Genomic DNA, 26,397 nt, shown 5'->3' on the forward strand with positions numbered 1-26,397 from the left:
AAAATTGATCACTTGTAGTTTTGAACTATGAATCGTGGCCAGACTACCATAAAATATCATTATACAAATATTTGGTTAAGTTAAAGGAAGTTTTCCTTCCTGATCAATGTCGTACAGAATTTCCTATGCAATGTGTAGATTAAGGTAATCTCAAGTGGCCATTACAAAATTAGAAGCCATCAAAACAATTATTTTATTAACAAATTCTTTTTAACAAACTAACCATTACCCCTTCCTACAATATTCGGCAACTCTCCTAGCATAGCTATTTTGATGCCTTTCTGTCACCAAGATCTACCACCATCCCTTAGAACGGCTCTACGTCTTCCCATCAAAATATGCAAAAGGGTAGGGAACTGCTTGGGAGAAAAGTGTCAGGCACACACATTAAGTTAGTTCCTCCTTCAAGAAGGAAAGTTTGGTTTTGTCTGGGCGGCTGGACTAGGCAGTCCAGCTCGTGACAGTCTGAAGAAGACAAAGTCAGCACAAATTCGTGATGTGCCATTGAGCAATGCAGGCAGGGTTAAGATACCTTGTTTTAAAAGTGGGCTTCTTTCCCACCAAAAAAAGCAAGAAGTTGTTCTTATGTTTTAATTAAGACAGAGTGCCCAGGCCAGGAGCGTTACAAAGGCTCCACAGTTAGATAAGCAGAAAGGACAGAGGAGGGGTCTGACACAGCAAGGGAAAGGATTTCATGCTTCCTGCCTTCTTTCATGTGGCCTTCTTCTCTCATTTATTCTAAAAGCAATCTGGCTATCACCCTCTCTATCTGTGTAGGAATTAGTAATTTATATCTGTAGTCAGCTGGTACCCAAGGTCTAAGACTCCACAGGATTCCCCACCTTCAAACAAGTGATGACTTTAAGGCTGACAAATGGATGGCTTTTGCAAAAGGCCAAATAATTTCACCCAGAAGACCGAGATTATATGCGATTCAAATGAGCCTCACAGAAAACACAATAAAATACAAATCATAGGACAGCTATGTTACTTCAAACTCAGAAATGAAGCATTCGTGGTTACTGTAAAAAGAGAAAGCTGGGGAAATTAGATTATTTAGATGCCATTTATTTCACATCTTCTAATAATACATTTTTATTCCTTTAGTCAGGAATTCTGACCTCAAAAAAAAAAAAAAAAGTTTAGCGCTTCCCTGGTGGCGCAGTGGTTGGGAGTCCGCCTGCCGACGCAGGGGACACAGGTTCGTGCCCCGGTCTGGGAAGATCCCACGTGCCGCGGAGCGGCTGGGCCTGTGAGCCGTGGCCGCTGAGCCTGCGCGTCCGGAGCCTGTGCTCCGCAACAGGAGAGGCCATAACAGTGAGAGGCTGGCGTATCGAAAAGAAAAAAAAAGGTTTACTAGTTTCCAAATATTTCCAAAGTAACATATGTAAGCTGACCTTGCGTAAAGCTTTGAAAAAAAAAAAAATCTAATCCATCAAATTTAGTATTTCGAAGTAAAATTTGCTAATCTTAAATGAGCACAGTACAACTTCTGATTCATACTATTCTAAATGATATTTAAAAATTTATAGTCTTTTGGCTCTATGAGGGATTCACAGACATTACTTTAAAAAATAATTTGATATTTAATAATTATTTATTCATAATATTAAAGATGTTCTCTGTCCAGAAAACTTTATACCCTTGCTTTATTATAAGAGATTTTAAGGGAAAAAAAATGAACAGTTGGTTGTTCATATGCAGAATCGTATATCATAAAATCTCTGGCATTTCATATCACAAAATCTGAATTTTGACAAATATTAAGTCATACTGTATACTTAATTTAAGCAGATAATAAATGTAAAGTGCCCAGGTAGTAACTGATATTTAATAAATGTTCAATACTCTCTATTACGTACTGGCATCTAGTAAGAACCAAGCCTTTTGGTAAATATGAAAAATAAAAATAGTAAGTAGAGTTGTAGAGAATATCTATGTGCACAATCTGTATACTCTCCCGGGACATTTCTCTCATCACTGTCCTGTATACAAACCATATTTAGAGTGGTAAATCATAATTACTTGTTTACGCTTAGGGAGACAGAGCATTGGTTCCCCCAATCATCTTCTGTACTAAGATAAGGGAAAGAAATGGATAATGACTCTTTATGAATTGGTCTCTGATCCCCTAGGATTAGAAACTGACATTCACATTCTCAGAAGTGCCATTTTCTAAAATTTTTGTGGTAGATAAATGATAGATACTACAGTTGCTACTATAAGTTTATTTCAGTCCCACACACTTTATTTGAGTGTGTACAGATAATTTAAACTGTACACAGAGGCTGACTTTCTTAAGGCAACAAACGTAATTCAGTCACAGTGTTCAAGATTCTGTATACTGTAACTGAGGTGTAACTCCAAGATGAAAAGCCAGTTTTTAATAGATTTTTTAAGGGTATATGTGAAAAATATGGGTGAGAGTGGCTCTGCATGCCCTGGGTCATCTTGACCTAGCCATAGAAAGCAACCCAGCTGGTTTTACTGCTTTCTGGCTCCACTGTCAGAGAAGAGCTACTTAGAGAACTTGTTGACACTTTAAAGGAAGTCTAGGGCTTCCCTGGTGGCGCAGTGGTTGAGAGTCCGCCTGCCGATGCAGGGGACACGGGTTCGTGCCCCAGTCCGGGAGGATCCCACATGCTGCGGAGCGGCTGGGCCCGTGAGCCGTGGCCGCTGGGCCTGCGCGTCCGGAGCCTGTGCTCTGCAACGGGAGAGGCCACAGCGGTGAGACCCACGTACCGCAATAAAAAAAAAAAAAAAAAAAGTAAGTCTAGCACTCTTAAGTGAGCTGGGGCTCAGAGTAAATCACAGAGAAAATGGCTTGAATCCTCAGTGCTGAGGCAGTGTGATGTCATGGAAGTATAAATGAATTAGGAGTAAAGAGACCTGGGCTCAGCCTGCAGCTCTGTCACCTACCACACTGGAAAGGTAGGTGGCTAAGCGTATGAGAGGGCAGCAGCAATGTTGCTGATCAGGCCCAGCTAAGCTACAGAAATACTAGAATAAAAAACACCAAGAGTCAATAAAACCAGCTTAGGTAAAACAAGAAAAGAAAACTCAAGTTAAAATATATTTCACATATATTTGATGTGAATGCATGGGATAACAGGGGATCAACAAATGCATCCATAATTGCAGAAACTGAAACAAAAATGTGGTGAACCACAAATTACATTACATTCTTTCTTTCAAAGAAATGAAAGAGGGGAAAATGATAATACAATAAGCGGCATGAAGATGTAGTAAAGCACAATGGTAAACACTTTAGTTAGGAGGTCTGGAAAGATGGTCGGAAGTTGGAGAGGACAAAAATTATAGCAAAGAACTGAAAATAAACACTACCATTGAAAAACAAGGAAAGAAATCCCCAAAATGTGGCTAGATTAAACAAAATCTTAAAAACAGTCTAAAAGAATTAGAAGTTTTAAAAACTTAAATTTATGCATGCGTGCACATGCACACACCCATACACAAAACCTGAGACTAAAAGAAATACCTGAGGTAAGAGAAAAGGCTAAGACCAAGGAAACCAAAATTAAAGAACTGACACGGGGTAAGGAAGCCAGAGACCACAGAAGGGGGTCTGGAACTACAGCATGAATAACAAGCAGGAGGTGGCTGTAAACTGCCACTCAGGAATAATATCTTAAGAATTTTTAAGCATCTACTTGAAAAGCAAAGAAAGACTCTGCCAGTGATTGGGAAAAAAATTCAGATGAACAGATAATAGTAATTCCTGATATCTGCTCTTTCTGAGAGAAAAAACAACTTAAGAAGAATCATGCAATGGGAATTCCCTGGCAGTCCAGTGGTTAGGATTTGGCGCTTTCACTGCTGTGGACCCGGGTTCAATCCCTGGTTGGGGAACGAAGATCCCACAAGCCAGCAAAAAAAAAAAAAAAAAAAAAAGAATCATGCAAAATGGAAAGAAATAGACTAATACCAGCAAAGTACCCAGCAAAGACGGAACTTTTTTCTTTGAAGAGAGTAGAACATTTAAATCTATAGGACCTAAGGGAACTTGCCAACAAAAATTTACAGCTAAACAGATAATTATATACTTGAAAATATATGTTGGCACACAGTAAAATGGTCTCAACTATTAGGTTTAATGCTTAAGTCTCTTCTTTTTACTGTTCATAAGACCTTTTATTTTATTTTTTATTGTAAAAGGGCTTCAAGATACCTATTTCAATAACTGCTCTAAAAATTCTTGCCCTTCAGCCCTGTTCTCTTGACAGCCATCACATGAGCTCCCTAAACGTGCCTAGAATATGAAGCCAGCTCAGACTTTACAGTCATCAGAGGTCTTAGATTTGATTCCTCATTTCCATTATTATTAACACAATTTTTAAGTTTTATTTCTAAATCTTCAAGAAGCAAATATGAGAGGCTTTAGTACTATTACACACTACCTTATTTACAGTTTTATTTTATTAGTGAAAATAATTGTTTCTTGAAGTGCTGCTGTTTTAAAGCAGGACTAGGTTTCATCTAATTAAGTATAATTTCAAGCATCTAGTTGACCAACAGCCCCAAAGTGTACACTTAACAAATGGTAGGGCAAATATGCACAAAGTACTCACTTCAACAGTTTCAATTTTTCCCTCCCGGGGATGTGGTGTCCTTGGGTAGATATCGAGAAGATGTGGTGGTGAATCAAAGTGTAATCTTTTGAGGTTTCTTTTAATAACGTCTTTACAATTCAGTTCATCAAAGTTAGTCTTCCACAATAAGACCTATACAAATTAATCAGGTTGGTAGTTATTGACTTGCATGTACAAGCAGTAGAAGTAAATTTTTAAAAAAATGAATATATAGAATTGTCTCTCAAAATAGTCAGAAAGGCTAGATATATATTCTGACAACATTACATCTCAACACTTTTTTTTTTTAAAGGGTGATAGGGAGAGATTTAGCATTTCAAATTGCCTTTATGTCCAGTTTAAAATTCATATTAAGAAAATAACTTATTATCTTAAAATCCTCTTTTATTTTTCCCAAAGCCCAAAATCATGTTTTTGGCTTTACTGTCCACCTTATTCAATAAATCTGGCTCTGAATGACTTTTGGTCATTTCAAATAAATGCAGATTTGCTATACAAACAATTTAATTTTACCATCCTCAAGGAGCTTAATCAACATTTGAAAAACAAGGCATACAGACAATAGATTAGGCAATAATTCAAGTGAAAGGGCCACACCAATATTAGGTATTCAGTAAGTGTCAGTTTTATGTATTATAATTAAGTGTAAAGATGAGCAAAAGAAAATAACTGCTATTTGAGTTCCAAAAACTATCAGAACTGTAAGTATTTCAGCTATGAGATAGCAGACTTCCTGGCACTAAATTAAATATAAACTCATTGATAATCATCTTAACATATACAAACTAGCTGGTTGTAAAAATCTTAGCTGAGGTCTCAGATTCCATGCCCCTAACCAAATCAAAGAGGGAGCCGAGAGATTTACAAACCTGTGCATCTGCACCTCCTGATGTAAACAGCTCTCCACCTTTTGAAAATGTAACAGTGAAGACAGGCCCCTAAGAAATAAAGGGAGATAAAAGAAAAACTTACTTGGTAATGTGTTCTCATGGCCAAGAAGGCCGTGAGTATTAATTTTTCATCCTAACTTGTGCAGACTATTTATGCAATGTCTTGAGAACATATCCAGCTGTTAGTAACTTATGCAGGCAAAGAGAATCAAAGAATCAACCCAATTACATTAAAACATCTATAAATGATACTAAGTGAAAAAAGAGATGCTAATAAAAATGAGAAAATACACTCTTCTCCCCTTTAAAGAAAAGCTTGTGCATAGGTAAGTTAGTAAGAATTTCTGTTAAGATTTTCTGGCTTTGGATTCTTTATTCAACAAATCACTAGCAGAAACTGAATGATAATTCTGTAGGTGATGGGAATGAGGCTGCATGAACAAAGCTTATTTCCTGACCACAACAGGCTTCACTGAGTTCTCCCTTCATGTGGGCAATATTGAGCCACTCCAAGTTTTAAGAGCAGGACATGGATAGAAGAGCTGTGATTGATGAAAATTGATATCACGATTGTGAGAATGATGAGTTGGAGTCAGAACAAATGGTTGCAGGGCAGTTAGGAAGTTACTGCAATTATCTAGGTGAGAGGTAACAGGAACACGAAATGGAGCAATAGTTGTGGAGCTGAACAAGACTATACCCGGCACAGTCACAACATGACCTCTAGGTCAATTTTCAGTCAGGATAAGAGTAAATCTTCCTCATTTCAAAAATATTCGTATACTGTTTGTTTTTAATATGTCCTTAATCTATGCAAGAAAATCTTGAAGGAAAAACATCTTATATTTTTCAAGTAGACCATCCCACAGACTCAGGTTATTATAGCCTCATAAACACCTTCACCTCCAGACTGTGAAATATTCCATATTCATGTGTAGTGCTTTTCTCCTAAATTATTTTATTTATCTTTTTTCTATTACTCTGTCCTTCTTCCATGGATATTTTAATCTTTGGCCACTTTTATTTGTTGTTCATCCAGCCTAAATCCATGGGTACACATATATCTGAGCTGGTTAGTGTCTATTTCTGCTTCACTCTAACACAGCTGCAGAACAAATGATAAAGCAAGCAGGAAGTCCCGCAGGATACATGAAGGCAGAAAAAAAAACTTCTCCCTTAGACCACAAAACCCATTCTATTTCTGGATATAAATAACTTATACTTGGTTAAAAGGAAGTACCTAGTACATCTTATTAAAAAAAAAAAAGAGGATGCATTCTAAAAAATTTAGAGAAGTTTGAATATTTACCCAGAAAGGAAAGATAGTTTCTACACTTAAAAAGTTTTTCTTTAGTACATTATATACTAGTGTATATGTGTGTTTGTGTGTGTGTGTGTGATTGAATAGGCTCAATAGATAGCACCCCACTTCCCCACTGGTTTCCTAAAACAATTGAAAAATAAGACAAAAGAAATATTATCTTTCTTACTGATGAAGGCTTATAAAGAGAAAATGTGGCTTTATCTGTGGGCAACTGGGCTTTCTAGAACTGAATCCCAGAATGAGTCAGATTTGAGTACCCAGTCACAGGCAAGGCTGGACAAGGGCAGGCCTCCCCACAAGAAATATCAGAGGAAAACCATACAGACAGGTACAGGCTCCCAAGAGTAGAAGGCATTGGGCTCGACTTGTCAAATTTCTCCTTCTAAACTCGCCAATCAGATTAGTGAAAGGATAGAGTGAGGGGGTGTGGAGGCTAAGAGGGTCAAAGCTAGTGGGACAGCCTCCACATGAGGGGAAAGATCAGAAGTAAGAAAAACATGTATCCATCACCATTTAACCAGTCAAACCTATACTACATACTGAAGAAGATAGCAGTAAAGGATTAAGTTAATGTCCACTGAAAGATACACATTGATTTTGACATGAATTACAATAAATAATATTTATTTAAAGATAAAAAATAATATTTATCTTAAAATAAAAAACATAGCCTTGGAAGCAAAAAAAAAAAAACAAAACACATTGTGGTAGCAGCAATGTGTGCTACACTTGGAAAAATAATAAAGCCATATAATAAAATGGATCAAAACTTTTAAAGATATATTATTTAAGAAGTAAAAATCTTACTGTTCATACCGTATGTCCTTGAAGTGTATATATAAGCCTTCCTTCTAAGAGGTCCAGAATCTTAAGCATACCATCTGAAGAAGCAGTGATGAGATAGTTACCCGAAGGATGGAATGACACACAATTAACTCCACCGCTGTGAACTGATTTGTAGAAAATTAAAGCAAAAAGTTCAGAGAATAATTCTTAATTCTAGAGATGCCCCTTTACCCTATTAGCAATACCAGGCTGAAAGAATCAATTCGGGGCAATGTCTCCACAGCAATCAAAATTCCACATAGCTCATGACACAGAATAGCTTTACAAATGAGAGTAAGTCATGGAAGAATGATCTTAATAAACACATAACTATAAAATCTTCAGATATATTACCAATATAAGCAACCATTGATTACCACCAGCTCACATAAGGTATACATCTTAGCCTTAAACTAAATTTAATTACCAGTTAGTTGCTTGGGTCAAGGGGTGAAGAGTATGGAGATATATGTGGAGAAGGGCAGTCTTGCCAGCTTGAGAATTCATTTCTGGACAACCTCCTTCCAATAGGAGGCAGCATAACACAGCGATCAAAAGTTTGTTCATCACTGTATTTTATAAAAATGTACTTTATAAACAGAAAGTCCCACATCAGTTCTATCAATATTTTAGCAAGTAACTTAGCCCCTTTAAGCCTCAGTTTCCTTATCTTTAAAGTGGAGGTAACAGTAATACCTCTTAGGGCTGTTGTGAGGATTTAGCACAGTGTCTGCTACATTATAGTTATTAAGAAAGGGAAATGTGGGGCTTCCCTGGTGGTGCAGTGGTTGAGAGTCCACCTGCCAATGCAGGGGACACGGGTTCATGCCCCAGTCCGGGAAGATCCCACATGCCGCAGAGCGGCTGGGCCCGTGAGCCACGGCTGCTGAGCCTGCGCGTCCAGAGCCTGTGCTCCGCAACGGGAGAGGCCACAACAGTGTGAGGCCCACGTACCGCAAAAAACAAACAAACAAAAACCAAAAAAAAAAAAAAGAAAGGGAAATGTGGATTTAATATAAATCTAATATACACTAAGAAATCAATTCATTTCTCTTTTAACTTCAATATATGGGCACAGTAGGATGTTGTTTTCTACCAGTTATAACACCTATCTGTGCTCAGGTATCTCCTTCTGAGTCAATTTCTATCCTGGATTCTTTTTTTTTTTGCGGTACACGGGCCTCTCACTGTTGTGGCCTCTCCCGTTATGGAGCACAGGCTCCGGACGCGCAGGCTCAGCGGCCATGGCTTACGGGCCCAGCCGCTCCGCGGTACGTGGGATCTTCCAGGACCGGGGCACGAACCCGTGTCCACTCCATCGGCAGGCGGACTCTCAACCACTGCGCCACCAGGGAAGCCGTATCCTGGAGTCTTATACAAAGCAGATAATTAAGTTTGAAAATCTTACAGTAACCTTTTTTCTTCTTCTTTATTATTATTATTTTTTTTACAGCCCTGGCAGCATTTTTAAGGTCCCTCCACCCCCTTCTGTACGCTGGCCTCTACTCCAGCTCTTCTACTCTAACTCTTCTCTAGTCAGTTCAAAGTCAGCCCATCTTTCTCATTAAGAGGGCTAAGCCACACTGAGAAGGATAGTCTGTCAGCGTTAAGAACTTCCTAGAGGAGCCCATTTTACAACTGAATTTTGTTATGGAAATTGTTACCTTGATAATGCTGGAGTAACTTGTTCACTCTTATATCCCAGATTTTCACGGTATGATCAGAACCTGCTGAAGCTATGCATGTACCATTAGGGTTAAAATCCACAAAATTTGCAAACCTAGGAGGAAAGAATAAGATGGTCTAATAGTTTGATTTCTCTTTACTCTCATTTCTTTATTTGAATTGTAATAGTTAAATGTCTCCGTATCAAACTAACCCATATAAATGCAAAAAGAGAATGGACTTACCCTACAAAATCTGAGAAGTTATTAACACATTGCTTATTTGCGGTATCCCAGATTTTAATAGTTTTATCCTCACTACATGATACAATTAGTCTTCCATCAGGTGAAAACCTGGAAAGCATAAGAAAGATAATTGTTCTGGAAGGCTCCTGACAATCACCCCCACCCCCACCATGACATACACATGACATGCATGTACATATTAAATACCCTAGGCCAGTGTTAGCACACCACGCAGCAAACTCCTATTCTGCTACCAACACCTTTTCCAACTAAAAATAAGCACAACGAATGACACTGATAGACCATTAAAAAGATGAAAATATACTATACAGATTAACTGAGAGTATTTTAACCTTTTATTCTTTTATATTTAAATAATTTAGTTTCAAGGTAGTTTCTGTCTGAGGTCTGCACTGCTTCCAAGCCAAGTACCTTGTTTTTTGGGTTTTTTTTGTTTTTTTTTCTTTTTGTGGCATGCGGGCCTCTCACTGTTGTGGCCTCTCCCTTTGCGGAGCACAGGGTCCGGACGCGCAGGCTCAGCAGCCATGGCTCACGGGCCCAGCCACTCTGTGGCACATGGGATCCTCCCGGACCGGGGCACGAACCCGTGTCCCCTGCATCGGCAGGTGGACTCTCAACCACTGTGCCACCAGGGAAGCCCCAAGTACCTTGTTTTTTAAAAGTATTCTCTATTTCTTTCTACTGTCATTTTCTGGTGTTATCCATATGACCCAAGAGAGCATCTATTACTCATCCTACCAACTCTACAGTGAGGCTTTTTGTAAGAAAAGAACTGGTGTGTTGAGAATTAAAATTGAATGCTATCATCAACAAAAGAACCAACTCCTCAAGCCTGTAACTTCCCGGATTGGGGAGCCCAGAGAGCTCCAACAGACTGAAAATAGGATAACTCATTTATACAAAACTGAAGTTCCTTCAGAGACACACCTATTATCCACATGCCCCATTAAAAAACAAATGAGAAAATTCTCAGACATCTTGTCTACTGCTTTTATACTCTTTCCCTTTAAAATCCTTTCCAAGGTTATTTTTCTCTCTTAAGTGCCTTTTTAGAATGGAGATAGAAGAGCAGAAGGCTGAAAAGAAAATGAAAAATTTTAGACTATTAAGAAACTATGGAGCAGAAGCAAAAAGAACTACAATTGTGCAGCCTGTGGAACAAAAACCACATTCACAGAAAGATAGACAAGATAAAAGGCACAGGGCTATGTACCAGATGAAGGAACAAGATAAAATCCCAGAAAAACAACTAAATGAAGCGGAGATAGGGCAATCTTCCAGAAAAAGAATTCAGAATAATGATAGTGAAGATGATCCAGGACGTCGGAAAAAGAATGGAGGCAAAGATCGAGAAGATGCAAGAAATGTTTAACAAAGACCTAGAAGAATTAAAGAACAAACAGAGACGAACAATACAATAACTGAAATGAAAACTACACTACAAGGAATCAATAGCAGAATAACTGAGGCAGAAGAACAGATGAGTGACCTGGAAGACAGAATGGTGGAATTCACTGCTGCGACACAGAATAAAGAAAAAAGAATGAAAAGAAATGAAGACAGCCTAAGAGACCTCTGAGACAACATTAAACTCAACAACATTGGCAATACAGGGGTCCCAGAAGGAGAAGAGAGAGAGAAAGGACCCGAGAAAATATTTGAAGAGATTACAGTCGAAAACTTCCTTAACATGGGTAAGGAAATAGCCACCCAAGTCCAGGAAGCACAGAGAGTCCCATACAGGATAAACCCAAGGAGAAACACATTGAGACACACAGTAATCAAACTGGCAAAAATTAAAGACAAAGAAAAATTATTGAAAGCAGCAAGGGAAAAATGACAAATACCATAGAAGGGAACTCCCATAGGGTTAACAGCTGATTTCTCAGCAGAAACTCTACAAGCCAGAAAGGAGTGGTATGATATACTTTAAGTGATGAAAGGGAAGAACCTACAACCAAGTTACTCTGCCCTGCAAGGATCTCATTCAGATTCAATGGAGAAATCAAAAGCTTTACACACAAGCAAAAGCTAAGAGAATTCAACACCACCAAACCAGCTCCACAACAAATGCTAAAGGAACTTCTAAGTAGGAAACACAAGAGAACAAAATGACCTACAAAAGCAAACCAAAAACAATTAAGAAAATGGTCATAGGAACATACATATCGATAATTACCTTAAACGTGAATGGATTAAATGCTCCAACCAAAAGACACAGGCTTGCTAAATGGATAGAAACACAAGACCCATCTATGTGCTGTCTACAAGAGACCCACATAAGACCTAGGGACACATACAGACTGAAAGTGAGGGGATGGAAAAAGATATTCCATGCAAATGGAAATCAAAAGAAAGCTGGAGTAGCAATACTCATATCAGATAAAATAGACTTTAAAATAAAGAATGTTACAAGAGACAAGGAAGGACACTACATAATGATCAAGGGATCAATCCAAGAAGAAGATATAATAATTATAAATATATATGCACTCAACATAGGAGCACCTCAATACATAAGGCAACTGCTAACAGCTATAAAAGAGGAAATCGAAAGTAACACAATAATTGTGGGGAACTTTAACATCTCACTTACACCAATGGACAGATCATCCAAAATGAAAATAAATAAGGAAACAGAAGCTTTAAATGACACAATAGACCAGATAGATTTAATTGATATTTATAGGACATTCCATCCAAAAACAGCAGATTACACTTTCTTCTCAAGTGCGCACAGAACATTCTCCAGGATAGAACACATCTTGGGTCACAAATCAAGCCTCAGTAAATTTAAGAAAACTGAAATCATATCAAGCATCTTTTCTGACAACAACGCTATGAGATTAGAAACCAATTACAGGGGAAAAAACGTAAAAAACACACACACATGGAGGCTAAACAATACGTTACTAAATAACCAAGAGATCACCAAAGAAATCAAAGAGAAAATAAAAAAATACCTAGAGACAAATGACAATGAAAACATGATGATCCAAAACCTATGGGATGCAGCAAAAGCAGTCTAAGAGGGAAGTTTATAGCTATACAAGCCTACCTGAAGAAACAAGAAAAATCTCAAATAAACAATCTAACGTTACACCTAAAGGAACTAGAGAAAGAACAAACAAAACCCAAAGTTAGCAGAAGGAAAGAAATCATAAAGATCAGAGCAGAAATAAATGAAATAGAAACAAAGAAAACAATAGCAAAGATCAATAAAACTAAAAGCTGGTTCTTTGAGAAGATAAACAAAATTGATAAACCATTAGCCAGACTCATCAAGAAAAAGAGGGAGAGGACTCACATCAATAATATTAGAAATGAAAAAGAGGAAGCTACAACAGACACCACAGAAATACAAAGCACCTTAATAGACTACTACAAGCAACTCTATGCCAATAAAAGGGACAACCTGGAAGAAATGGACAAATTCTTAGAAAGGTATAACCTTCCAAGACTGAACCAGGAAGAAATAGAAAATATGAACAGAACAATCACAAGTAATGAAATTCAAACTGTGATGAAAAATCTTCCAACAAACAAGAGTCCAGGACCAGATGGCTTCACAGGCGAATTCTGTCAAACATTTAGAGAAGAGCTAACACCCATCCTTCTCAAGCTCTTCCAACAAATTGTGGAGGAAGGAACACTCCCAAACTCATTCTATGAGGCCACCATCACCCTGATACCAAAACCAGACAAAGATACCACAAAAAAAGAAAATTACAGACCAATATCATTGATGCATATAGATGCAAAAATCCTCAACAAAATACTAGCAAACAGAATCCAACAACACATTTAAAGGATCACACACTATGATCAAGTGGGATTTATCCCAGGGATGCAAGGATTCTTCAGTACATGTAATTCAATCAATGTGATACACCATATTAACAAATTGAAGAATAAAAACCACATGATCATCTCAATAGATGCAGAAAAAGCTTTTGAAAAAATTCAACACCCATTTATGATAAAAACTCTCCAGAAAGTGGGCATAGACAGAAGCTACCTTAACATAATAAAGGCCATATATGACAAACCCACAGCAAACATCATTCTCAATGGTGAAAAACCGCAAGCCTTTCCTCTAAGATGAGAAACGTGACAAGGATGTCCGCTCTCACCACTATTATTCAACATAGTTTTGGAAGTCCTAGCCACGGCAACCAGAGAAGAAAAAGAAATAAAAGGAATACAAATTGGAAAAGAAGAAGTCAAACTGTCACTGTTTGCAGATGACATGATATTATACATAGAGAATCCTAAAGATCCCACCAGAAAACTACTAGAGCTAATCAATGACTTTGGTAAAGTTGCAGGATACAAAATTAATGCACAGAAATCTCTTGCATTCCTATACACTAATGATGAAAAATCTGAAAGAGAAATTAAGGAAACACTCCCATTTACCACTGCAACAAAAAGAATAAAATACCTAGGAATAAACCTACCTAGGGAGACAAAAGACCTGTATGCAGAAATCTATAAGACACTGATGAAAGAAATGAAAGATGATACCAACAGATGGAGAGATATACCACGTTCTTGGATTGGAAGAATCAATATTGTGAAAGCAATCTACAGATTCAATGCAATCCCTATCAAATTACCAATGGCATGTTTTAGGGAACTAGAATAAAAAATCTTAAAATTTGTATGGAGACACAAAAGACCCCGAATAGCAAAAGCAGTTTTGAGGGAAAAAAACGGAGCTGGAGGAATCAGACTCCCTGACTTCAGACTATACAACAAAGCTACAGTAATCAAGACAATATGGTACTGGCACAAAAGCAGGAACATAGATCAATGGAACAAGATAGAAAGCCCAGAGATAAACCCACGCACCTATGGTCAACGAATCTATGACAAAGGAGGCAAGGATATACAGTGGAGAAAAGACAGTCTCTTCAATAAGTGGTGCTGGGAAAACTGGTCAGCTACATGTAAAAGAATGAAATTAGAACACTTCCTAATACCATACACAAAAATAAACTCAAAATGGATTAGAGACCTAAATGTAAGACTGGACACTATAAAACTCTTAGAGGAAAACATAGGAGGAACACTCTTTGACATAAATCACAGCAAGATCTTTTGTGATCCACCTCCTAGAGTAATGGAAATAAAAACAAAAATAAACAAATGGGACCTAATGAAACTTCAAAGCTTTCACACAGCAAAGGAAACCATAAACAAGACAAAAAGACAACCCTCAGAATGGGAGAAAATATTTGCAAACGAAGCAAGGGACAAAGGATTAATCTCCAAAATATATAAACAGCTCATGAAGCTCAATACTAAAACAACAAACAACCCAATCCAAAAATGGGCAGAAGACCTAAATAGACATTTCTCCAAAGAAGACATACAGATGGCCAAGAAACACATGAAAAGCTGCTCAACATCACTACTTATTAGAGAAATGCAAATCAAAACTACAATGAGGTATCACCTCACACCAGTTAGAATGGGCATCATCAGAGAATCTACAATCAGCAAATCCTGGAGAGGGTGTGGAGAAAAGGGAACCCTCTTGCACTGTTGGTGGGAATGTAAGTTGATACAACCACTATGGAGAACAGTATGGAGGTTCCTTAAAAAACTGAACATAGAATTACCATATGATCCAGCAATCCCACTACTGGGCATATACCCAGAGAAAACCATCATTCAAAAAGACACACGCACCCCAATGTTCACTGCAGCACTACTTACAGTAGCCAGGACATGGAAGCAACCTGAATGCCCATCGACAGACGAATGGATAAAGAAGATGTGGTACATATATACAATGGAATATTACTCAGCCATAAAAAGGAATGAAATTGGGTCATTTGTTGAGACGTGGATGGATCTAGAGACTGTCATACAGAGTGAAGTAAGTCAGAAAGAGAAACACGAATATTGTATATTAATGCATATATGTGGAACCTAGAAAAACGGTACAGATGAACCGGTTTGCAGGGCAGAAATTGAGACACAGACGTAGAGAACAAACGTATGAACACCAAGGGGGGAAAGCAGCGGGGGGGGTGGTCGTGGTGGTGTGATGAATTGGGCGATTGAGATTGACATGTATACAGTGATGTGTATAAAACTGATGACTAATAAGGACCTGCTGTATAAAAAAAAAATTAAATTAAAAAATTAAAAAAAACAAAGAAACTATGAACAGTAATTTTGCTATTAATATTTTAGCAATAACAAAAACCAAAAAAAGATTTAGGTCACAGACCGATTATGTTTCAATTTTATTTGTAGTTTCCCTCTCTGCCCAGATTACTATAAAAGTGATTAACTAAGGGTGTGGGTTATAAGTGAAGGTTTTTCTTTTTGTTTTCTCACTGTCCCCTCCCCTGCCCCTCCCATTCTTAAGGTTGGCCGACAAATAATTCTTCCTAACAGAAGCTTTCAATCTGGAATTTATGAATTCACCATATTTTAAAAGCAACATAGATGAATAATTAAGTTCTATGTGAAATCGTTTTTAAAAATTCAAGAAAATAACCTTGCAAGGAAATATTTTCCACACCGGGCAGTTCAGCTTGATTTTATCATAATATTTTATTAATCTTTTCCTTTAGGAAAATATGTGAGGAAGATTCAAATATGAAAGACAGTTTTACAGAAATGCTCCAAATAGATGTAACTTATTTTGTATAGACACTGGGGAAGAAAAATCTATTCAGTATCCCCATGAAAATAAACTTTACATAGTAATTGTAAACAACTAATATAAGAAATCAAATTGTGTTTATTAATAAGCTCTGTTCTAAAAAATTATTTAATGTGAGCATTCTAAATGATAAGAATATTTCTAGTTGATGAGTTGATTCTGACATTTTAAGAAAGCAATGATTAAAAAAATGTAATAGAATGGAAGGATTAGGTTAAAAGCAAAGTACAAATATACTCATTCTATGATATTATTGGCCAAATACCACCACCACCACCACCATCATCATCATTACCCTGTCAACATTTACTGAGCATCTGTGTCCTAGAATGGTTCTTAACACTTTACCTGTAGCAACTCATTTAATCCTCAGAATAACCCTACAAAACAATTGCTATTGCCGGCCTCCATTTACAGATGAATAAACCAAGGCACATAAAGGGTCAGTAACTGCCAGTCACACAGCCAGGAAGATGTGAACTAGTCAGTCTGGCTCCAGAGCCAGATCTCTCAGCCACTCTGTTTATGTCTCTGACAGAAAGGAAAGTTTCTTTTACCGGCCAAAGTAGAGCACAGGAAGTTCTGTGTGGCTTGTGTAACCACAGAAAGTTCTAAAGTGGAGAAAAACCACTGGCAATGCTCTTAGGAAGCTATATCACTGGGCTCTGCCTGACAGGCTAACCACTAGGCAATCCCTTAATAAAAATCTCTGTGTCTGATGCCATACCCGATCAGTGTCCTTGAGGAGTTTATGGGGAAGATAGTCATTCACTGGCTCATTCGAATATTTACTGAGCACCTGCCAGAACCAGGCACTGGTCACTGGCCTAGGTAATAGGAATACCACAGTGAAGGAGTCTGCTAAGACCCCTACTCTCATGAGGATTTCATACTAGGAAGGAGGGTGGGCACACAAATAATATAATTTTAGATAATGGCAAGAACAGAGTTGGTAACAAAAAGGTGCCAATTAGTTACCAGAAGAAACAGGATTTTAAAGAAACTTGTGAATTAAGGAAAAGAAGGTATCTCGACCAGCCAGAAATTCATCCTAAGCAGGAGGGGCCATAGCCTGGGGGAAATTTCCCCAGCACTAGAGAAATGAAGGGAATGTGAACCTCAGATAAGTGGGGAGTGGAGAAGCCGACTGGGATGAAAGAAGGCGGTGGCTGAGGGGGGCGTTTCTACCACCCCCCTCTGCACGACCAAAGCAGGGGTCAGGCTTAGGTCCTCTCACTTGCTCTGGACACTGTGTATAATCCCCGCATAAACTCTCTGTTGGCTCTTTTCGCCTTTGGAGGGGTTGAAAGTGAGGATGGCGGTTTGTATCTTCTCCTCTCTTTTTTTTTTTTTTTTTTTTCCCTCCGGTACGCGGGCCTTTCACTGTTGTGGCCTCTCCCATTGCGGAGCACAGGCTCCGGACACGCAGGCTCAGCAGCCATGGCTCACGGGCCCAGCTGCTCTGCGGCATGTGGGATCTTCCTGCACCAGGGCACAAACCCGTGTCCCCTGCATCGGCAGGCGGACTCTCAACCACTGCGCCACCAGGGAAGCCCCTCCCTTTTATTTTTAATTAGATACATCAGAAATAGGTTCGTGCCAATAAAACAGGCTTCTCTTTGCCCTGACTTTGATCAGGAAAGGATAGTCCTTTTTTTGTCAGGGCTCAAACAACATCTGATGGGGTTATTAATTTGAAGAACGTTAAGAGGATATAAAATTTCTATCAAGACGTAAAAAAAATTTCTAACACTCTAATTCAGTATCACCTAACCACCTTTTAAAACTTCCAGCAAGTGTGTCAAGAAGATGGATGTCACATTAGTCAACAGTGACTAATGGATCAGCAGACGTGAACTGTCTGTAAGGCATTTGCGAAGTTAACTACTTCCTATTCAAGCCTTTAAAATGTACTGGTACTCTTTGGAGAAAATGAGGAAATTCTTGAACTTTCTTCTGGAAAAACTGGTTCACATGTCCTTGAGAGTAGCCCAAGTTATGTAACAGGAGTTCTTTAACTTTGAATCTATGGAGTTCCTGAAACTATATATAAAATTATATGTCCATAAGTACAGTCACTGAGTTATTCGTTCATTAGCGAGCCAAACATGTCCATGAACCCTGAGAAGTTTTAAAGTGTTTTCATAAGAAATCAAAATTTTCATTCGGCTATTTCTTATCATTAGACTAAATAGTCTACAAAAATACAATATATACGTGCATGTATCAAATCACCACATCGTACACCTTACGCTTACACACAGTTATATGTCAATTATATCTTCATAAAGCTGGTGGGGGAGGAACAAGGACACACAGCCCCCATCCCTGCCAGACACTCAACTGCATGGAGGAAGGGCTAAGCCTTCTGAGATGAGAGCTTGTGACTCAACCGTCCGCCCTCCGAACAGGAGGAGGACACAGAAGACTAATTTGAGAGTTAGATACGCCACATTTAGGAACTAGATATCGTCCCTGAGGACCAACCTGGACTCCAGGGGCTGAAGGATATCTATTTAGCATCCAATGTCAGCCACACTCACCAGCTCCACCTCTGGTTGGGGGGGAGGGGGGCAGGGTAAAAAAAAGGAAAAGAAATTAAAAATAAGGGAGGATAGAAAGGGAATAGTGGGAGAGAAGGAAAAAATGAAGGAAATACAGAAAGCAAAATATTCTCCAAAAAAAAACCCAAAACCAAAACCCTACATTTTTGGCCCTCAGGGCTCTGAGACCAGAGTAGGCACTGTTCCATGTCCCTTAAGAAACAAATCATTAGTAAGTGGTACTCTGAAGCCAGCAGCTATTCAATAGGAGGGGAAAGCAGTAAAAAGCAGTGAAAATAAGACTACCCAGTCAGTGCAGAGTCCTGAATTCTAAAGCCAATTTTGCAACTGCCCAGCTATGTAACCTTGTGAAACTCATAACCACCCTGGCCACCATTTTCTATTTGGATAATGAGAAATTCTGGCTTGCATTCAGGCCTAAAACTTTCACAGACATTAAAAAAAAAAAAAAAATTGGCAGTCTCAGAGTTTGCTTTGATGGGATTTTGGGTTTACATAGTGAAGGTGGAGTTCAAGGCAATAAGCAAAACGGTTATGCTTTTTAAGTGTTGGTCAGCATTAGAGGAGAAACCGTCTTTTGGTCGCAGTAACAAGATTCATTCCTATAACTGCTGAGAGACAAAAAGCAGATGAAAGAGACATAAGAAGATTTAAGTATGCCATGAAACATGCTAATTATTGCTGGGTCATTTACCATTTACACGCCCAGACTCCTCTCCCGGGATTTCCACCCATAAGTACAACTGCCTACTAAGCGTTTCCTCTTGGATATCCTGCAGGCACCTCTGACTCTGAACTTGTCCAAATCTGAACTCATTATCTTCCTCCCCGAACTGCTCCTCCAGCGTTTCTTTTCTCAGTAGATGGTTTCTCAAGACAGAAACCTAGGAGTCAAGTTTGATTCCTTTCTCCTCCACTTGCTGCCACATTCCAATCCATTATCAGGCCCTTCCTCTTCCAACCATAACAGGCCCTGCTGACATTCCATTCTCCACAATCAATAAAAGTGATCTTTAAATCTTAAATAAATTTTTTCTGATTAAAACCTTTCGGTGGTTTCACATTTCCCTTGGGAAAAAGTGACACCCTTACCACTGCTTCCTGGGTCCTCGAGGATCTGCCCTCCTGTCTCTTCATCTCCATCACCTTACTCTTCTTGGCACCACACCCCTCTTCTCTCGGGTCTTTCTCTTGCCTCAGGTGTTCCCTCACATGCTGTTCCCTTTGCTTCAAACACCACTCCCTACTCTTTATCTAGTTTTTTTTTTTTTAATTTATTTCATTTACTTATTTTTGGTTGCATTGGGTCTTCGTTGCTGCGCATGGGCTTTCTCTAGTTGTGGCGAGCAGGGGCTACTCTTCGTTGCAGTGCGTGGCCTTCTCATTGTGGTGGTTTCTCTTGTTGAGGAGTGCGGGCTCTAGGGTGCATGGGCTTCAGTAGTTGCAGCATGTGGGCTCAGTAGTTGTGGTTCACAGACTCTAGAGCACAGGCTCAGTAGTTGTGGCACATGAGCTTAGTTGCTCCGTGGCATGTGGGATCTTCTGGGACCAGGGCTCGAACCCGTGTCCCCTGCATTGGCAGGCAGATTCTTAACCACTGCGCCACCAGGGAAGCCCTCTTTATCTAGTTTTAAATACCTAAGGGGATTTTACTCATCCTTCAAGTCTCTGCTCAGGGTCACTTCCTCAGGAAAAGCTTTCCTGAACTCCTCCCCGCAGTAGGTCTGCTCTCCAGTATGCATCTTAGAGTAGCTAGCTCACAGTCACAATTACAACCAATTATTCTGTTTGCTTCCCTAAGAGAATGTAAACTCCAAGAAGAGAGAAACAACATCTGTCTTATTCACTCACTGCTGTATCCCCAGGCACAGTATATGGTACTGAGTAGGTCCTCAGTAAATATGTAGGGCATTAAAAAACTTTTCAAGGGGATTTTCATCAGCCAATGAACGCTGATGTTTAAAATCTTTGCAATTATTTGCACAACATAAATGTACTTAATGCCACTGAACTGTATACTTGAAAGTGGTTAAATGGTAAATTTCATATTATATATAGTTTACTGCAATAAAGAAAAATCCTTGCAATTCAGATGATCAAAGGTCACTTGTAACACTACCAAACACTGAAAAGTAAGGTCAGATTTCCCCCCTAAAATTAATGCTAGAAAGACAAAGTTGGAAAAGTCGTTCATCAGCCGCTACTTTTTTTTGCCTGAGGACACCTAAAGAAACATAAGTGATACCACAACACACATTATTTTTTAAAATACAGGATTATAACAATTTGAACTTTTAGAAAAATTCACCTGCCACTAAAAATAAATATTTCTCAACCCGCATATGTAGATATTTCAAACGATACATGTTTTCTTCATTACTCGTTAAAGACAAATTGCTTGTTTAAAAAAACTGGGAAATATAGTAAGTAAAAAAAGTCCACAGTGCAGCACCCAAACAAAATCATGTAATATTTTATGTATGTAGGTACTTTATCTTTTGTTCGTGTACAGATCTTTTATATTATAATCATGAGTTCTGAATTTTGCCCTTCTTACCCCACACATAAACATGTTTTTATGTCACTACTTACATATATTCACCTTTTAGTGGCTAAATAATAATCTAAATTTTTTTAACCAGTTTTCTTTATTTGGAAAACTTGGTTATTTCCAGTTTCTCATCATTATAAATTAAACTGAAAGCGGTATCTTTAAATACAAAGCTTTTCCTTTAAATACAAAAGAGTATTTATTTAGGATAGATTTACAGTTGTGGACTCACTGCAACAAAGACTCCTGATATATTTTGCAAATTGATTTCTAAAAAGACTAGAGTAATTTATATTTTTAAAGCATGAATATATCTCCCAATAGATGATATATCTTAAAAATAAGAAATATTTCTGTGAATCAAGATGTATGATCATAAACGATAGTTAGTCCAGAAAATATAGCTACTCATCTCTTCTTACACCAATGGGCACCATCTCTGTGCCACATGGAGTAGGTCTGGACTCCAGGGACAAACTCATAATAAGTACTAGGCCCAGAGAGAGACACAGAATTTTAATTACTCAAGTCCATGGCACATTTAAAATTCAAATACTTAAGGGAGAAATAATTGCTCTGTTGACCCTCTACATTCATTTAAATATGCTGTCCATGCATTGGAAGGAAAAGCAGTATCACTTAGACCATTTTTAATGTTTAGTTGTTTAATTTATCTACAATTTTTGTTAATGTGTGGTGTGCAATATAGATCCAAATTTAAATTTTTCCAAATAGAAACATAATTATCTTAACTACATCTAAAACAACTATTTTAATATATTAAATAACTATTTAATATTATCTTTTTTAACATCTTTATTGAAGTATAATTGCTTTACATGTTGTGTTAGTCTCTGCTGTATAACAAAGTGAATCAGCTATACATACACCTATATCCCCATATCCCCTCCCTCTTGCGTATCCCTCCCACCCTCCGTCTCCCAGCCCTCTAGGTGGTCACAAAGCACCGAGGTGATCTCCCTGTGCTATGCGGCTGCTTCCCATTAGCTACCTGTTTTACATCTGGTAGTGTACATATGTCCATGCCACTCTCTTACTTCGTCCCAGTTTCCCCTTCCCCCTCCCCGTGTCCTCAAGTCCATTCTCTACGTCTGCATCTTTATTTCTGTCCTGCCCCTAGGTTCTTGAGAACCATTTTTCTTTAGATTCCATATATATGTGTTAGCATACAGTATTTGTTTTTCTCTTTCTGACTTACTTCACTCTGTATGACAGACTCTTGGTCCATCCACCTCACTACAAATAACTCAATTTCGTATCTTTTTATGGCTGAGTGATATTCCATTGTATATATGTGTCACATCTTCTTTATCCATTCATCTGTCGATGGACACTTAGGTTGCTTCCATGTCCTGGCTATTGTAAATAGAGCTTAGTAACTCTTTAATATTATCTTAACATTTTAAATAACTATTCATCCATTTCCCCACTGATTGGAAATGCCATCTTTATCAGAAAACATATATGGATCTGCATCTGAGCTTTCTATAACCTATTTTCCTAACGTGGTACCATGATCACCACACTTTAATTCCTTTAGCTTTATACTGTGTTCTGAGAGCTGGTTAAACAAATTTCTTCCAATTTTTTCTGGTCATTTTTTTCTTGGCTATTTTCACACATTTAACTCATCTGTACAAACTCTGAAACTGGCTTGGCAGTTTCCACTAAATTCCTTCGGCAAAACTTCACGTTCCGGATAGGAGCAGTAATGATGATCAGACTTACTTCCCTACCATAAACAATCATACAACTCAGCAAAATACATGAAGCAATTGTTTTTAGGCACTGGACAAGAGACAGCACAGGGCTATGAAACTTGACAGACAGAAAACAAATGAGATAAACACAAAATCCATCCCAGATTTCTACCCAGGAGCATTTTCAGGCATGGCATAAGGACGCAGAGTCCAAGGAAACAGCTGCAGTCTCACTGAGCAGAGGAAATAGCAATTAGAATTCAGAACTACTAAAGGGCTGGAATTTTGTGGGCAGGGTAGGTGAGAGGACCTGTGAAGAGCAGAAATCCCCCAAAATCTGCCGAGGAGTCTCACTGAGTCTTCGGTCAAATACAAACCTGATAATGCACAGGACAAGAAGGCTTGGCAGAGAACAACGGAGACTGTGAGCCAAAGCAAGATTCCTGAGGTTACACAGTACTGAGAGATGTTCAAGTTCTGAACCGATTTGGCTGAACACTCCAGGCATCCAGCTGAGGCCCTAGAAAGTCCACTAGTACTATAGCCCAAGAGTAAAGGCCACTCTGGATCCAGCCTAAAGTCTAAATCCAACACCATCTGGCCAGGCCAGCAGAAAGTTAATTGTTTACCAAAACAAAACTCAACACTTTTCAGAAGATGATAGAGTAACTCATACTCTCAAACACTGAGCAATGTTTGTGCATACAACAAAAAACTTAAAAAATACAGAGAAGCAAAAAATTTTGATCAAGATATGACATAAATGTTAGAATTAACAGACAAGGACTTTAAAATTGTTATTATAAATATGTTCAAGGATTTAAAAGAAAAGATGGGCATAATGAGCAAACAAATGGAAAATCTCATCAGAGAAATGGATAAGCTCACAATAGATTGGACAGTGCAGGGAAAAAAATACCACTGAACTTGAAAACAGGCCAATAGAAACTATGCAAACTGAAGCACAAAGAGAAGTTTGGGAAGATGAACAAAGCCTCAATAAATGATGGGACAATATCAAGTGGTCAAATGTGAATTTGGAGTTCCAGAAAAAGATGAGAAAAAAATTAGGGCAGAGAAATAATGTATGAAGAAAAGAGAAAAACTTTCTAAATATGATGAAAAAAGATCAATCCACAGATCCATGCAGTTCAATGAACCACAAGAAAAATATACAAAACCATACCCAGGTTCATCATGGTCAAATCACTAAAAACAGAAGATTAAGCCAAAAAAAATCTTAGAGCAGCAGAGAAAAAAAAGACACATTACATACAGGAGAATAACGATAAAAATGACTGTTGCTTTCATTTAAAAAAAAATGCAAACCAGAAGACAATGGAATGATATCTTTAAAGTGCTGAGAGAAAAATTATCCACTGAAATAAAATTCTACATCTCAGCAAAAATATCCTTTAAAAAGGAAAAACAAAAAGCTGAGAGAATTCATCACCAGGAGTCCTGGGATACAAGAAACAGTAAATGAAGTTTTTTAGGGTGAAGAGAAATGATATTAGATGGAAACTTGGATCTACACAAAGGAAAAGAGTGCAGGAAAAGGTAAATATAAAAGCCTGTTTTGTTTCTTTAGAAGAAAATGGTTGCTTAATGTATTATGGGTATATATGATATGTAGAAGTAAAACTGTCAAGAGGTGGGTGAATGGAGATGTATTTTTTTAAGTTCTAACATTAGAACTTTTATAAGTTCTAACGTTATATATAGAACAGCATAAAATTAATTCTAGACTATGATATGCTAAGGTTACCACTAAACAAAAATATAAGACCAAAGTTACCACTAAACAAAAATAAAGCTAAAAAGACAATAGAGGGACTTCCCTGGTGGCACAGGTGGCACATGGATAAGACTCCATGCTCCCAATGCAGGGGGCCCAGGTTCGGTCCCTGATGAGGGAACTAGAGCCCACATGCATGCCACAACTAAGGAGCCCACTAGCCGCAACTGAGGAGCCTGCCTGCCACAACTAAGACCCCAGGCAGCCAAATAAATAAATATTTTAAATAAATAAATAAAAAGACAATAGAGGAGATAAAATGGGATACTAAGAAATACTTGATTGATCCAAAAGAAAAGGAGTAAAAAGAAATAAACAAATAAGACAAATAGAAAACAAAGAGCAAGATGGTAGTGTTAAAATAAATCTAACCATAGGACTAGTTACATAAATTTAAGTGGACTAAGCACTCCAATTAAAAGGCAGAGATTTTCAGACACAAGCAGTTAAAAATAAAGTTACCCTCTATAGTTAAGTACATAAAATGCATTCAAAGGTTAATAGTAGTTACCCATAGCAGCAACCCCAAACACTATGCGCAAATGTGTGAAATGACTTTGGAACACACCCTAAAGGTGACTCCAGTAGAACTGCAAGGAGAAAAGGCTGGAGTGTGAGGGTAGTTAATAGCTGACATTATTTACATTCATTAACTTGTTCAGTTTTCAGGATGACTCTCTGAGGAAGGTACTCCTTTGTATCCATTTTATAAGGGAGCAGACTAAGGACCAGAGGAGTTATGTCACGTTTGCAGGATCACATGCTAGTGAAACCAATCAGCTCTACTGCACCACCTAAAAGATACTATGTCAAGAGAGAGGAGGTGCCCAGGAACCACCCGAGGCAAGAGCAAGAGCAATCATCCATCAGGGTGTCTCCAGCCTGGCCCAGGGAAGAGAGTACCTGACCAGCAGAACTGACTGTGCAGTTTCCTCGGCAGGTATGTATATGTGGAGGAGATAAGCCCATCTTACTACCCTAACCTGAAAAAACTATCCATCAGGATTTTTTTCAACAAACTTTCTTGCCTTAGTTCCAGGGCCCACTGAGCCCTTATTCTGACTTTGTTGACAGAGTGGAAGAAGGCCCTGACCGAGGCATGCAAATGCCCTAGCCCCTCTGAAGGTTAGCGCTGTCACTGTCAATAAATTGTAAATTTGGCTTCTGTTTCAGACTCTCCTACGTTTATTAAGCCTGACTTAGTTCCCCCCTGAGCCTCCTCACCTCGGGCCAAAACAGAACTTCTGATCCTTCAGACATTTAGAAGAAAGTCCTGGACTAGAAGGACCCCATCAAGGCGAAGCTCTCACAGGAAGTTGCACAAGCACTGAGAGGCCGGGCCTGAGTGGTCAGTTAGGCCCTCCCAACTCTCTTGGACTCCATCTGCATTAAGAGGAGTCAAGAAAAAAGATGGTAATAAATGTGTGAGAAAGAACTCATGTTGTCGAGCACATCTATGGAAAGCCGGCCAAAAGAGAAAATCTTTATTCATTAAATT

The 26,397-nt window shown here is 38.4% G+C and overlaps 1 protein-coding gene across 4 annotated transcripts in view; it reads right to left on the reverse strand.

Annotated features, from left to right (window-relative positions):
• Positions 1 to 26,397, reverse strand: part of POC1B (POC1 centriolar protein B) — a 207,354-nt gene that overhangs the window by 149,845 nt on the left and 31,112 nt on the right. For all 4 annotated transcript variants that reach the window (XM_082665740.1, XM_082665743.1, XM_082665742.1 and 1 more), the window contains 5 exons: positions 9,560 to 9,667; positions 9,314 to 9,429; positions 7,641 to 7,774; positions 5,480 to 5,548; positions 4,590 to 4,742 (listed from right to left, as the gene is read on the reverse strand). In XM_082665740.1, coding sequence (XP_082521866.1) covers positions 4,590 to 4,742; positions 5,480 to 5,548; positions 7,641 to 7,774; positions 9,314 to 9,429; positions 9,560 to 9,667 — 580 coding nt within the window. The remainder of the gene's footprint in view (positions 1 to 4,589; positions 4,743 to 5,479; positions 5,549 to 7,640; positions 7,775 to 9,313; positions 9,430 to 9,559; positions 9,668 to 26,397) is intronic.

This window comes from Grampus griseus, assembly GCF_964374135.1.
Source record: "Grampus griseus genome assembly, chromosome: 11".
Classification (NCBI taxonomy): domain Eukaryota; kingdom Metazoa; phylum Chordata; class Mammalia; order Artiodactyla; family Delphinidae; genus Grampus; species Grampus griseus.